Below are 15,000 nucleotides of genomic sequence, written 5' to 3'. Positions count from 1 at the left end.
GTTATATACTGCTGGCTAGGTGTGTACACGTGCGGTTATATACTGCTGGCTAGGTGTGTACACGTGCGGTTATATACTGCTGGCTAGGTGTGTACACATGCGGTTATATACTGCTGGCTAGGTGTGTACACATGCGGATATATACTGCTGGCTAGGTGTGTACACATGCAGTTATATACTGCTGGCTAGGTGTGTACACATGCAGTTATATACTGCTGGCTAGGTCTGTACACATGCGGTTATATACTGCTGGCTAGGTGTGTACACATGCAGTTATATACTGCTGGCTAGATGTGTACACATGCAGTTATATACTGCTGGCTAGGTGTGTACACATGCAGTTATATACTGCTGGTTAGGTGTGTACACATGCGGTTATATACTGCTGGCTAGATGTGTACACATGCGGTTATATACTGCTGGCTAGGTGTGTACACATGCAGTTATATACTGCTGGTTAGGTGTGTACACATGCGGTTATATACTGCTGGCTAGGTGTGTACACATGCGGTTATATACTGCTGGCTAGGTGTGTACACATGCGGTTATATACTGCTGGCTAGGTGTGTACACATGCGGTTATATACTGCTGGCTAGATGTATACACATGCAGTTATATACTGCTGGCTAGGTGTGTACACATGCGGTTATATACTGCTGGCTAGATATGTACACATGCGGTTATATACTGCTGGCTAGGTGTATACACATGCGGTTATATACTGCTGGCTAGGTGTATACACATGCGGTTATATACTGCTGGCTAGGTGTGTACACATGCGGTTATATATTGCTGGCTAGGTGTGTACACATGCGGGTATATATTGCTGGCTAGGTGTGTACACATGCGGGTATATACTGCTGGCTAGGTGTATACACATGCGGTTATATACTGCTGGCTAGATGTGTACACATGCGGTTATATACTGCTGGCTAGGTGTGTACACATGCGGTTATATACTGCTGGCTAGATGTATACACATGCGGTTATATACTGCTGGCTAGGTGTGTACACATGCGGTTATATACTGCTGGCTAGGTGTGTACACATGCGGTTATATACTGCTGGCTAGGTGTGTACACATGCGGTTATATACTGCTGGCTAGGTGTGTACACATGCGGTTATATACTGCTGGCTAGGTGTGTACACATGCGGTTATATACTGCTGGCTAGGTGTGTACACATGCAGTTATATACTGCTGGCTAGGTGTGTACACATGCAGTGTTATACTGCTGGCTAGGTGTGTACACATGCAGTTATATACTGCTGGCTAGGTGTGTACACATGCGGTTATATACTGCGGGCTAGGTGTGTACACATGCGGTTATATACTGCTGGCTAGTTGTGTGCACATGCGGTTATATACTGCTGGCTAGGTGTGTACACATGCGGTTATATACTGCTGGCTAGATGTATACACATGCGGTTATATACTGCTGGCTAGATGTATACACATGCGGTTATATACTGCTGGCTAGATGTATACACATGCGGTTATATACTGCTGGCTAGATGTATACACATGCGGTTATATACTGCTGGCTAGGTGTGTACACATGCGGTTATATACTGCTGGCTAGGTGTGTACACATGCGGTTATATACTGCTGGCTAGATGTATACACATGCGGTTATATACTGCTGGCTAGGTGTATACACATGCGGTTATATACTGCTGGCTAGGTGTATACACATGCGGTTATATACTGCTGGCTAGGTGTGTACACATGCGGTTATATACTGCTGGCTAGATGTGTACACATGCGGTTATATACTGCTGGCTAGGTGTGTACACATGGGTTATATACTGCTGGCGAGGTGTGTACACATGCGGTTATATACTGCTGGCTAGGTGTGTACACATGCGGTTATATACTGCTGGCTAGATGTGTACACATGCGGTTATATACTGCTGGCTAGGTGTGTACACATGGGTTATATACTGCTGGCGAGGTGTGTACACATGCGGTTATATACTGCTGGCTAGGTGTGTACACATGGGTTATATACTGCTGGCTAGGTGTGTACACATGCGGTTATATACTGCTGGCTAGGTGTGTACACATGCGGTTATATACTGCTGGCTAGGTGTGTACACATGCGGTTATATACTGCTGGCTAGGTGTATACACATGCGGTTATATACTGCTGGCTAGGTGTGTACACATGCGGTTATATACTGCTGGTTAGGTGTGTACACATGCGGTTATATACTGCTGGCTAGGTGTGTACACATGCGGTTATATACTGCTGGCTAGGTGTGTACACATGCGGTTATATACTGCTGGCTAGGTGTGTACACATGCGGTTATATACTGCTGGCTAGGTGTGTACACATGCGGTTATATACTGCTGGCTAGGTGTATACACATGCGGTTATATACAGCTGGCTAGGTGTGTACACATGCGGTTATATACTGCTGGCTAGGTGTGTGCACATGCGGTTATATACTGCTGGCTAGGTGTGTACACATGCGGTTATATACAGCTGGCTAGGTGTGTACACATGCGGTTATATACTGCTGGCTAGATGTGTACACATGCGGTTATATACTGGGTGGCTACAAGTGTACAAATGTAGCTATGGGTGTGTATATATGGGTGGCTACAAGTGTACAAATACACATTTTCTAGTGCTGCATACTCTAATATGGCTCTCTGGACCAGTATCTGTAGAATTTGCCACACAAAATCTCTACCCCAGCACAGGATATTCAGAGAGTGATTAAACAAAGCTATTGACAAAGTCCCTTTACTTATGCTAAATGCAGACGTGTTGTGCTAAAGTGCAAGAAAATGCATAATTCACTTTAAATGATTTATTAGCAAATACAAAAGGACAAGACGACATCACAAAGCAGTATATTTTCATTTCGTACCCGATAATTATTCACAGTTTAATCAACATACAACGTATAATTCACATCTTATTATATGGCTCTTAGAAAATGCTTTTACTGCGTTTTTGCATTATATACGGGAGTGTATTATATTTATATTAAACAAGTAAATGAGATGCATGGGGTAGACAAGAGGGAGATGGAGAAACAGGCTGGTTGCAATAAATTAATAGTTTATAATGGTTTCTTTAAAATAGATTTCACATGGAAGTAGAAAACTGACATTATGACCGGTTTCCAGACTTAGGGCTAGATTTATCATAGCTGAGGCGTACAGGGGCACGTATACGCTCCCCTGTACACCTCAGCTCGCCTGTGGCGGGGCGAAATTACCCGTAGGTAATGTACACATGCGGTTATATACTGCTGGCTAGGTGTGTACACATGCGGCTATATACTGCTGGCTAGGTGTGTACACATGCGGCTATATACTGCTGGCTAGATGTGTACACATGCGGCTATATACTGCTGGCTAGGTGTGTACACATGCGGCTATATACTGCTGGCTAGGTGTGTACACATGCGGCTATATACTGCTGGCTAGGTGTGTACACATGCGGCTATATACTGCTGGCTAGGTGTGTACACATGCGGCTATATACTGCTGGCTAGGTGTGTACACATGCGGCTATATACTGCTGGCTAGGTGTGTACACATGCGGCTATATACTGCTGGCTAGGTGTGTACACATGCGGCTATATACTGCTGGCTAGGTGTGTACACATGCGGCTATATACTGCTGGCTAGGTGTGTACACATGCGGCTATATACTGCTGGCTAGGTGTGTACACATGCGGCTATATACTGCTGGCTAGATGTGTACACATGCGGCTATATACTGCTGGCTAGATGTGTACACATGCGGTTATATACTGCTGCCTGGGTGTGTACGTATGTGGCTACAAGTGTACAAATGTAGCTATGGGTGTGTATATATGGGTGGCTACAAGTGTACAAATGTAGATATGGGTGTGTATATATGGGTGGCTACAAGTGTACAAATGTAGCTATGGGTGTGTATATATGGGTGGCTACAAGTGTACAAATGTAGCTATGGGTATGTATATATGGGTGGCTACAAGTGTACAAATGTAGCTATGGGTGTGTAGCTATGGGTGTGTATATATGGGTGGCTACAAGTGTACAAATGTAGCTATGGGTGTGTATATATGGGTGGCTACAAGTGTACAAATGTAGCTATGGGTGTGTATATATGGGTGGCTACAAGTGTACAAATGTAGCTATGGGTGTGTACACATGCGGTTATATACTGCTGGCTAGGTGTGTATACATGTGGGTATATACGGCTGGCTAGGTGTGTACACATGCGGTTATATACTGCTGGCTAGGTGTGTATACATGTGGGTATATACGGCTGGCTAGGTGTGTATATATGGGTGGCTACAAGTGTACAAATACACATTTTCTAGTGCTGCATACTCTAATATGGCTCTCTGGACCAGTATCTGTAGAATTTGCCACACAAAATCTCTACCCCAGCACAGGATATTCAGAGAGTGATTAAACAAAGCTATTGACAAAGTCCCTTTACTTATGCTAAATGCAGACGTGTTGTGCTAAAGTGCAAGAAAATGCATAATTCACTTTAAATGATTTATTAGCAAATACAAAAGGACAAGACGACATCACAAAGCAGTATATTTTCATTTCGTACCCGATAATTATTCACAGTTTAATCAACATACAGCGTATAATTCACATCTTATTATATGGCTCTTAGAAAATGCTTTTACTACGTTTTTGCATTATATACGGGAGTGTATTATATTTATATTAAACAAGTAAATGAGATGCATGGGGTAGACAAGAGGGAGATGGAGAAACAGGCTGGTTGTAATAAATTAATAGTTTATAATGGTTTCTTTAAAATAGATTTCACATGGAAGTAGAAAACTGACATTATGACCGGTTTCCAGACTTAGGGCTAGATTTATCATAGCTGAGGCGTACAGGGGCACGTATACGCTCCCCTGTACACCTCAGCTCGCCTGTGGCGGGGCGAAATTACCCGTACGTAATTAACATTGCACACGAGCGCAATTTTGCGCTCGCGTGCAATCCCGCCCCTGCCCGCGCACAGCCAATCACGTGCGGGCAGGAGCTGTCAATCTCCTCGGTCGGACTCGACAGAGGAGATTGAATTCGCCACCTTAGAGGTGGCGAAGAGTTTAGGGAAGCAGCGGTCTGGTGACCGCTGCTTGAAAAATCACGGCGAGCAAGTTCTTGTGAGAACTTGCTGCCGTAGGGGCTTGATAAATCTAGCCCTAAGACTCTCGGAGAAAGAAGTGCAATAAATGAGCATTTTATGACGTGGGAGGGATATTACACCGCTTTAGGCTAAATCACAACTGTAACGTCATTTTTAAAGACCACACACACTTTTGGCTTTAAACCAAAGTCACTATAAATTATCCATCATATAAAATGTTTGGTTATAAACCATCCCAATATCAGGTCATTTGATTTCTGTCCATTCCAGAATAGTTCTTTTGCATAGTAAATATCTCCGGTCTAACTGCTAGAAAATGTATATAAAAAGGTCTTCCCCTCCATGGTGAAAAACAGCCAAATACTGTTCTACACATTGCTACGATCTGGAAATGACAACTTGGAATTTACCTATGGAGGAAAAAAAAAAAAAAAAAAAAAACATAAATTGAGAAGTAGTGAAAGTCAGCAGACTGTAATAGAGCCATAACTATTTTATCTCTGAGCACTGCAGATTCATTTAAAATAAGCTGTAAAATCATGTGCTACATGACAAGTCATCCAATATCAGCTGACGGTCATAGGGTCATTGTATGGGAACACTGATCATACTTACAGGAAGGCATTATGGGAACTTCTGCTGAGACCAAACTACTGATCCCCAAATTAGACAGGGCACCTTTTATAAGGCCGCAGGTGTAGGCGAGGAACTGAGAGAGAGAGAGAGGATGGTTATACCGTACCTAAGATGCCATACAAGTCATTACTTACACAGGAAGCTAGACATTTACCTTTGGCGCCTCCTCTAAGTATTGTTTACTGTTAGAAATCTGAGTCAACAGCAGAAACCGATTATCTTGTAGGACAAAAGTTCCCTATATAGAAACAACACAATAATAAAGGGTTAATGCAATGTGCTTATGGAGGGAGGAATCAGCAGCAGGTTTATTAGATAATAGGGTCAGGGGAACCCAGAGGTTATGGGATAAGGGGATGAATCAGCAGCAGGTTTATTAGATAATAGGGTCAGAGGGACCCAGCACTTATGGGATAAGGGGAGGAATCAGCAGCAGGTTTATTAGATAATAGGGTCAGGGGAACCCAGAGGTTATGGGATAAGGGGAGGAATCAGCAGCAGGTTTATTAGATAATAGGGTCAGGGGGACCCAGTGCTTATGGGATAAGGGGAGGAATCAGCAGCAGGTTTATAAGATAATAGGGTCAGGGGACCCAGTGCTTATGGGATAAGGGGAGGAATCAGAAGCAGGTTTATTAGATAATAGGGTCAGGGGAACCCAGCGCTTATGGGATAAGGGGAGGAATCAGCAGCAGGTTTATTAGATAATAGGGTCAGGGGACCCAGCGCTTATGGGATAAGGGGAGGAATCAGCAGCAGGTTTATTAGATAATAGGGTCAGGGGGACCCAGCGCTTATGGGATAAGGGGAGGAATCAGCAGCAGGTTTATTAGATAATAGGGTCAGGGGAACCCAGCGCTTATGGGATAAGGGGAGGAATCAGCAGCAGGTTTATTAGATAATAGGGTCAGGGGGACCCAGTGCTTATGGGATAAGGGGAGGAATCAGCAGCAGGTTTATTAGATAATAGGGTCAGGGGAACCCAGTGCTTATGGGATAAGGGGAGGAATCAGCAGCAGGTTTATTAGATAATAGGGTCAGGGGGACCCAGTGCTTATGGGATAAGGGGAGGAATCAGCAGCAGGTTTATTAGATAATAGGGTCAGGGGACCCAGGGCTTATGGGATAAGGGGAGGAATCAGCAGCAGGTTTATTAGATAATAGGGTCAGGGGGACCCAGTGCTTATGGGATAAGGGGAGGAATCAGCAGCAGGTTTATTAGATAATAGGGTCAGGGGGACCCAGTGCTTATGGGATAAGAGGAGGAATCAGCAGCAGGTTTATTAGATAATAGGGTCAGGGGGACCCAGTGCTTATGGGATAAGGGGAGGAATCAGCATCAGGTTTATTAGATAATATGGTCAGGGGGACCCAGTGCTTATGGGATAAGGGGAGGAATCAGCAGCAAGTTTATTAGATAATAGGGTCAGGGGACTCAGTGCTTATGGGATAAGGGGAGGAATCAGCAGCAGGTTTATTAGATAATAGGGTCAGGGGACCCAGTGCTTATGGAATAAGAGGAGGAATCAGCAGCAGGTTTATTAGATAATAGGGTCAGGGGACCCAGCGCTTATGGGATAAGGGGAGGAATCAGCAGCAGGTTTATTAGATAATAGGGTCAGGGGACCCAGCGCTTATGGGATAAGGGGAGGAATCAGCAGCAGGTTTATTGGATAATAGGGTCAGGGGACCCAGTGCTTATGGGATAAGGGGAGTAATCAGCAGCAGGTTTATTAGATAATAGGGTCAGGGGGACCCAGCGCTTATGGGATAAGGGGAGGAATCAGCAGCAGGTTTATTAGATAATAGGGTCAGGGGGACCCAGCACTTATGGGATAAGGGGAGGAATCAGCAGCAGGTTTATTAGATAATAGGGTCAGGGGACCCAGTACTTATGGGATAAGGGGAGCAATCAGCAGCAGGTTTATTAGATAATAGGGTCAGGGGGACTCAGCGCTTATGGGATAAGGGGAGGAATCAGCAGCAGGTTTATTAGATAATAGGGTCAGGGGGACACAGCGCTTATGGGATAAGGGGAGAATACAGCAGCAGGTTTATTAGATAATAGGGTCAGGGGGACCCAGCGCTTATGGGATAAGGGGAGGATTCAGCTGCAGGTTTATAAGATAATAGGGTCATGGGACCCAGTGCTTATGGGATAAGGGGAGGAATCAGCAGCAGGTTTATTAGATAATAGGGTCAGGGGGACCCAGCGCTTATGAGATAAGGGGAGGATTCTGCAGCAGGTTTATTAGATAATAGGGTCAGGGGGACCCAGTGCTTATGGGATAAGGGGAGGAATCAGCAGCAGGTTTATTAGATAATAGGGTCAGGGGACCCAGTGTTTATCGCATAAGGGGAGGAATCAGCAGCAGGTTTATTAGATAATAGGGTCAGGGGACCCAGTGCTTATGGGATAAGGGGAGAATACAGCAGCAGGTTTATTAGATAATAGGGTCAGGGGGACCCAGCGCTTATGGGATAAGGGGAGGATTCAGCTGCAGATTTATAAGATAATAGGGTCATGGGACCCAGCGCTTATGGGATAAGTGGAGGAATCAGCAGCAGGTTTATTAGATAATAGGGTCAGGGGGACCCAGTGCTTATGGGATAAGGGGAGGAATCAGCATCAGGTTTATTAGATAATAGGGTCAGGGGACCCAGCGCTTATGGGATAAGGGGAGGAATCAGCAGCAGGTTTATTGGATAATAGGGTCAGGGGACCCAGTGCTTATGGGATAAGGGGAGGAATCAGCAGCAGGTTTATTAGATAATATGGTCAGGGGACCCAGTACTTATGGGATAAGGGGAGGAATCAGCAGCAGGTTTATTAGATAATAGGGTCAGGGGACCCAGCACTTATGGGATAAGGGGAGGAATCAGCAGCAGGTTTATTAGATAATAGGGTCAGGGGGACACAGCGCTTATGGGATAAGGGGAGAATACAGCAGCAGGTTTATTAGATAATAGGGTCAGGGGGACCCAGCGCTTATGGGATAAGGGGAGGATTCAGCTGCAGGTTTATAAGATAATAGGGTCATGGGACCCAGTGCTTATGGGATAAGGGGAGGAATCAGCAGCAGGTTTATTAGATAATAGGGTCAGGGGGACCCAGTGCTTATGGGATAAGGGGAGGAATCAGCAGCAGGTTTATTAGATAATAGGGTCAGGGGGACTCAGTGCTTATGGGATAAGGGGAGGAATCAGCAGCAGGTTTATTAGATAATAGGGTCAGGGGGACTCAGTGCTTATGGGATAAGGGGAGGAATCAGCAGCAGGTATATTAGATAATAGGGTCAGGGGACCCAGTGTTTATCGCATAAGGGGAGGAATCAGCAGCAGGTTTATTAGATAATAGGGTCAGGGGACCCAGTGCTTATGGGATAAGGGGAGAATACAGCAGCAGGTTTATTAGATAATAGGGTCAGGGGGACCCAGCGCTTATGGGATAAGGGGAGGATTCAGCTGCAGGTTTATAAGATAATAGGGTCATGGGACCCAGTGCTTATGGGATAAGGGGAGGAATCAGCAGCAGGTTTATTAGATAATAGGGTCAGGGGGACCCAGCGCTTATGGGATAAGGGGAGGATTCAGCTGCAGGTTTATAAGATAATAGGGTCATGGGACCCAGTGCTTATGGGATAAGGGGAGGAATCAGCAGCAGGTTTATTAGATAATAGGGTCAGGGGACTCAGTGCTTATGGGATAAGGGGAGGAATCAGCAGCAGGTTTATTAGATAATAGGGTCAGGGGACCCAGCGCTTATGGGATAAGGGGAGGAATCAGCAGCAGGTTTATTAGATAATAGGGTTAGGGTACCCAGTGCTTATAGGATAAGGGAAGGAATCAGCAGCAGGTTTATTAGATAATAGGGTCAGGGGGACCCAGCACTTATGGGATAAGGGGAGGAATCAGCTGCAGGTTCATAAGATAATAGGGTCAGGGAGACCCAGTGCTTATGGGATAAGGGGAGGAATCAGCTGCAGGTTCATAAGATAATAGGGTCAGGGAGACCCAGTGCTTATGGGATAAGGGGAGGAATCAGTAGCAGGTTTATTAGATAATAGGGTCAGGGGGACCCAGCACTTATGGGATAAGGGGAGGAATCAGCAGCAGGTTTATTAGATAATAGGGTCAGGGGACCCAGTGCTTATGGGATAAGGGGAGGAATCAGCAGCAGGTTTATAAGATAATAGGGTCAGGGAGACCCAGTGCTTATGGGATAAGGGGAGGAATCAGCAGCAGGTTTATTAGATAATAGGGTCAGGGAGACCCAGTGCTTATGGGATAAGGGGAGGAATCAGCAGCAGGTTTATTAGATAATAGGGTCAGGGGACCCAGCGCTTATGGGATAAGGGGAGGAATCAGTAGCAGGTTTATTAGATAATAGGGTCAGGGGGACCCAGTGCTTATGGGATAAGGGGAGGAATCAGTAGCAGGTTTATTAGATAATAGGGTCAGGGGGACCCAGTGCTTATGGGATAAGGGGAGGAATCAGCAGCAGGTTTATTAGATAATAGGGTCATGGGGACCCAGTGCTTATGGGATAAGGGGAGGAATCAGCAGCAGGTTTATTAGATAATAGGGTCAGGGGACCCAGCGCTAATGGGATAAGGGGAGGAATCAGCAGCAGGTTTATTAGATAATAGGGTCATGGGGACCCAGTGCTTATAGGATAAGGGGAGGAATCAGTAGCAGGTTTATTAGATAATAGGGTCAGAGGGACCCAGCGCTTATGGGATAAGGGGAGGAATCAGCAGCAGGTTTATTAGATAATAGGGTCAGAGGGACCCAGCGCTTATGGGATAAGGGGAGGAATCAGCAGCAGGTTTATTAGATAATAGGGTCAGGGGACCCAGTGCTTATGGGATAAGGGGAGGAATCAGCAGCAGGTTTATAAGATAATAGGGTCAGGAGGACAGCACTTATGGGATAAAGGGAGGAATCAGCAGCAGGTTTATTAGATAATAGGGTCAGGGAGACTCAGCACTTATGGGATAAGGGGAGGAATCAGCAGCAGGTTTATTAGATAATAGGGTCATGGGACCCAGTGCTTATGGGATAAGGGGAGGAATCAGCAGCAGGTTTATAAGATAATAGGGTCATTAAGTGTAGTGCTTATTGGAAAAGTAATGGAATATGAGGAAGATTCATGCTTAGTACCTGGTGGTTTGTTCTCAGGTTATCAATCTGTTTCTTGAAGAGGGTTGTCCACAGATCTTTACATAAAAACTTCACAACTTCAAGTTCATCTTTAAATGAGGGGCTGTCCTTTGTTAACCTTCAAAAAGCCAAAGGACAAACGGTTCAGACTATATGGCCCTTACACTGTGTTTGTATCACCCTGTGGGGGAGAGACAGATTTCTAGATATAGATTTACCTCTCAATGAGTCCTTGACCAACACGGAATCCCATATTCTCCAGGACATGAATATGTTTGCCTTGATCCTACAACATTTACAATAATTAGTACATTCAGGAAACCATCTTTTATGGGTAAGAGGAGGAATTATTATAAAACGTATAAGCTCTTAGGGTCGGAGCCCCAGATAAGTGTATTTTAAACTTCTGATATCAAACTGCTTCTTCATGGAAGACTCACCTCATCGTCATCCTGCCCCATGCTCTTATAAACGTGAAGCACAATCTCCATGTGTAGGAGCTCAAACAATGTCTCATCCGCCATGTTGTCTTGTGTTGCTTTAGACGATCTTCACTCCTCTCACTGTCCCATTGGGTGGTCTATTGTCTCAACACAGCTATTTGCAGTATACATTTATCTGTTAATAAGGAGCATTATCTCATAAATTTATCAAGCTCTGTATAACTATTACCCTAAGCTGTCTCCTTCTACGTGGTGCTCCTCAAGCACTGTACTGTTTATTTCTATGTGACTACTGCTCCTCAAGCACTGTACTGTTTATTTCTATGTGACTACTGCTCCTCAAGCACTGTACTGTCTATTTCTATGTGACTACTGCTCCTCAAGCACTGTAGGTCTATTTCTATGTGACTACTGCTCCTCAAGCACTGTAATGTCTATTTCTATGTGACTACTGCTCCTCAAGCACTGTACTGTCTATTTCTATGTGACTACTGCTCCTCAAGCACTGTACTGTCTATTTCTATGTGACTACTGCTCCTCAAGCACTGTACTGTCTATTTCTATGTGACTACTGCTCCTCAAGCACTGTACTGTCTATTTCTATAGGACTACTGCTCCTCAAGCACTGTACTGTCTATTTCTATGTGACTACTGCTCCTCAAGCACTGTGCTGTCTATTTTTATGTGACTACTGCTCCTCAAGCACTGTACTGTCTATTTCTATGTGACTACTGCTCCTCAAGCACTGTAGGTCTATTTCTATGTGACTACTGCTCCTCAAGCACTGTACTGTTTATTTATGTGTGACTACTGCTCCTCAAGCACTGTACTGTTTATTTCTATGTGACTACTGCTCCTCAAGCACTGTACTGTTTATTTCTATGTGACTACTGCTCCTCAAGCACTGTACTGTTTATTTCTATGTGACTACTGCTCCTCAAGCACTGTACTGTTTATTTCTATGTGACTACTGCTCCTCAAGCACTGTACTGTTTATTTCTATGTGACTACTGCTCCTCAAGCACTGTACTGTCTATTTATATGTGACTACTGCTCCTCAAGCACTGTACTGTTTATTTCTATGTGACTACTGCTCCTCAAGCACTGTACTGTCTATTTATATGTGACTACTGCTCCTCAAGCACTGTACTGTTTATTTCTATATGACTACTGCTCCTCAAGCACTGTACGGTCTATTTCTATGTGACTACTGCTCCTCAAGCACTGTACTGTTTATTTCTATGTGACTACTGCTCCTCAAGCACTGTACTGTCTATTTATATGTGACTACTGCTCCTCAAGCACTGTACTGTTTATTTCTATGTGACTACTGCTCCTCAAGCACTGTACTGTCTATTTATATGTGACTACTGCTCCTCAAGCACTGTACTGTTTATTTATATGTGACTACTGCTCCTCAAGCACTGTACTGTCTATTTCTATGTGACTACTGCTCCTCAAGCACTGTACTGTCTATTTCTATGTGACTACTGCTCCTCAAGCACTGTGCTGTCTATTTCTATGTGACTACTGCTCCTCAAGCACTGTGCTGTCTATTTATATGTGACTACTGCTCCTCAAGCACTGTACTGTTTATTTATATGTGACTACTGCTCCTCAAGCACTGTACTGTCTATTTCTATGTGACTACTGCTCCTCAAGCACTGTACTGTCTATTTCTATGTGACTACTGCTCCTCAAGCACTGTGCTGTCTATTTCTATGTGACTACTGCTCCTCAAGCACTGTACTGTCTATTTATATGTGACTACTGCTCCTCAAGCACTGTGCTGTCTATTTCTATGTGACTACTGCTCCTCAAGCACTGTGCTGTCTATTTCTATGTGACTACTGCTCCTCAAGCACTGTGCTGTCTATTTCTATGTGACTACTGCTCCTCAAGCACTGTACTGTTTATTTCTATGTGACTACTGCTCCTCAAGCACTGTACTGTTTATTTCTATGTGACTACTGCTCCTCAGCACTGTACTGTCTATTTCTATATATTTACTGCTCCTCAAGCACTGTACTGTTTATTTCTATGTGACTACTGCTCCTCAAGCACTGTACTGTTTATTTCTATGTGACTACTGCTCCTCAAGCACTGTACTGTTTATTTCTATGTGACTACTGCTCCTCAAGCACTGTACTGTCTATTCCTATGTGACTACTGCTCCTCAAGCACTGTAGGTCTATTTCTATGTGACTACTGCTCCTCAAGCACTGTACTGTTTATTTCTATGTGACTACTGCTCCTCAAGCACTGTGCTGTTTATTTCTATGTGACTACTGCTCCTCAAGCACTGTAATGTCTATTTCTATGTGACTACTGCTCCTCAAGCACTGTACTGTCTATTTATATGTGACTACTGCTCCTCAAGCACTGTGCTGTCTATTTCTATGTGACTACTGCTCCTCAAGCACTGTGCTGTCTATTTCTATGTGACTACTGCTCCTCAAGCACTGTGCTGTCTATTTCTATGTGACTACTGCTCCTCAAGCACTGTGCTGTCTATTTCTATGTGACTACTGCTCCTCAGCACTGTACTGTTTATTTCTATGTGACTACTGCTCCTCAAGCACTGTACTGTTTATTTCTATGTGACTACTGCTCCTCAGCACTGTACTGTCTATTTCTATGTGACTACTGCTCCTCAAGCACTGTGCTGTCTATTTCTATGTGACTACTGCTCCTCAAGCACTGTGCTGTCTATTTCTATGTGACTACTGCTCCTCAAGCACTGTACTGTCTATTTCTATGTGACTACTGCTCCTCAAGCACTGTACAGTCTATTTCTATGTGACTACTGCTCCTCAAGCACTGTAGGTCTATTTCTATGTGACTACTGCTCCTCAAGCACTGTACTGTTTATTTCTAATTTTATCTTTTTTATTAAATTTTTCAAGAAAAAGTAGACCAGTACAGCAATTAGTACATCCAAAACGTACAGTTTCAATTACATAATATACATAAAGGATAATTAAAGAGGCACAATCTATGCGTTAAATAATCATAGTCAACAATTAAATGGCATGGAAACAAAAAAAACAAAAAAATGAAAAGTTTCTGTATCACTCAACAGGCCATTCTTGGACCTTCTAAGCATAGACATTATGTACTGTTTATTTCTATGTGACTACTGCTCCTCAAGCACTGTAATGTCTATTTCTATGTGACTACTGCTCCTCAAGCACTGTAGGTCTATTTCTATGTGACTACTGCTCCTCAAGCACTGTAGGTCTATTTCTATGTGACTACTGCTCCTCAAGCACTGTAGGTCTATTTCTATAGGACTACTGCTCCTCAAGCACTGTAGGTCTATTTCTATGTGACTACTGCTCCTCAAGCACTGTAATGTCTATTTCTATGTGACTACTGCTCCTCAAGCACTGTAGGTCTATTTCTATGTGACTACTGCTCCTCAAGCACTGTAGGTCTATTTCTATGTGACTACTGCTCCTCAAGCACTGTAGGTCTATTTCTATGTGACTACTGCTCCTCAAGCACTGTAGGCCTATTTTTATGTGACTACTGCTCCTCAAGCACTGTACTGTTTATTTCTATGTGACTACTGCTCCTCAAGCACTGTACTGTCTATTTCTATGTGACTACTGCTCCTCAAGCA

At 44.0% G+C, this 15,000-nt stretch overlaps 1 protein-coding gene across 3 annotated transcripts in view; it reads right to left on the bottom strand.

Annotated features, from left to right (window-relative positions):
- Window positions 1–2,806: 2,806 nt before the first annotated feature.
- The window catches only part of LOC128635660 (trafficking protein particle complex subunit 6b), a 15,314-nt gene continuing 3,120 nt past the window's right edge, over window positions 2,807–15,000 (bottom strand). For 2 of the 3 annotated variants that reach the window (XM_053688751.1, XM_053688753.1), the window contains exons 2-7: window positions 11,373–11,550; window positions 11,151–11,218; window positions 10,933–11,050; window positions 5,924–6,007; window positions 5,749–5,842; window positions 2,807–5,543 (exon numbers count right to left, since the gene is read on the bottom strand). In XM_053688751.1, the coding sequence (XP_053544726.1) occupies window positions 5,512–5,543; window positions 5,749–5,842; window positions 5,924–6,007; window positions 10,933–11,050; window positions 11,151–11,218; window positions 11,373–11,456 (480 nt within the window). In that variant the 5' untranslated portion in view covers window positions 11,457–11,550 and the 3' untranslated portion in view covers window positions 2,807–5,511. The remainder of the gene's footprint in view (window positions 5,544–5,748; window positions 5,843–5,923; window positions 6,008–10,932; window positions 11,051–11,150; window positions 11,219–11,372; window positions 11,551–15,000) is intronic. The other variant, XM_053688754.1, reaches the window with a different exon arrangement.

Source organism: Bombina bombina, chromosome 7, assembly GCF_027579735.1.
Source record: "Bombina bombina isolate aBomBom1 chromosome 7, aBomBom1.pri, whole genome shotgun sequence".
Taxonomy (NCBI): domain Eukaryota; kingdom Metazoa; phylum Chordata; class Amphibia; order Anura; family Bombinatoridae; genus Bombina; species Bombina bombina.
This window is presented reverse-complemented; position numbering and strand designations above follow the sequence as displayed.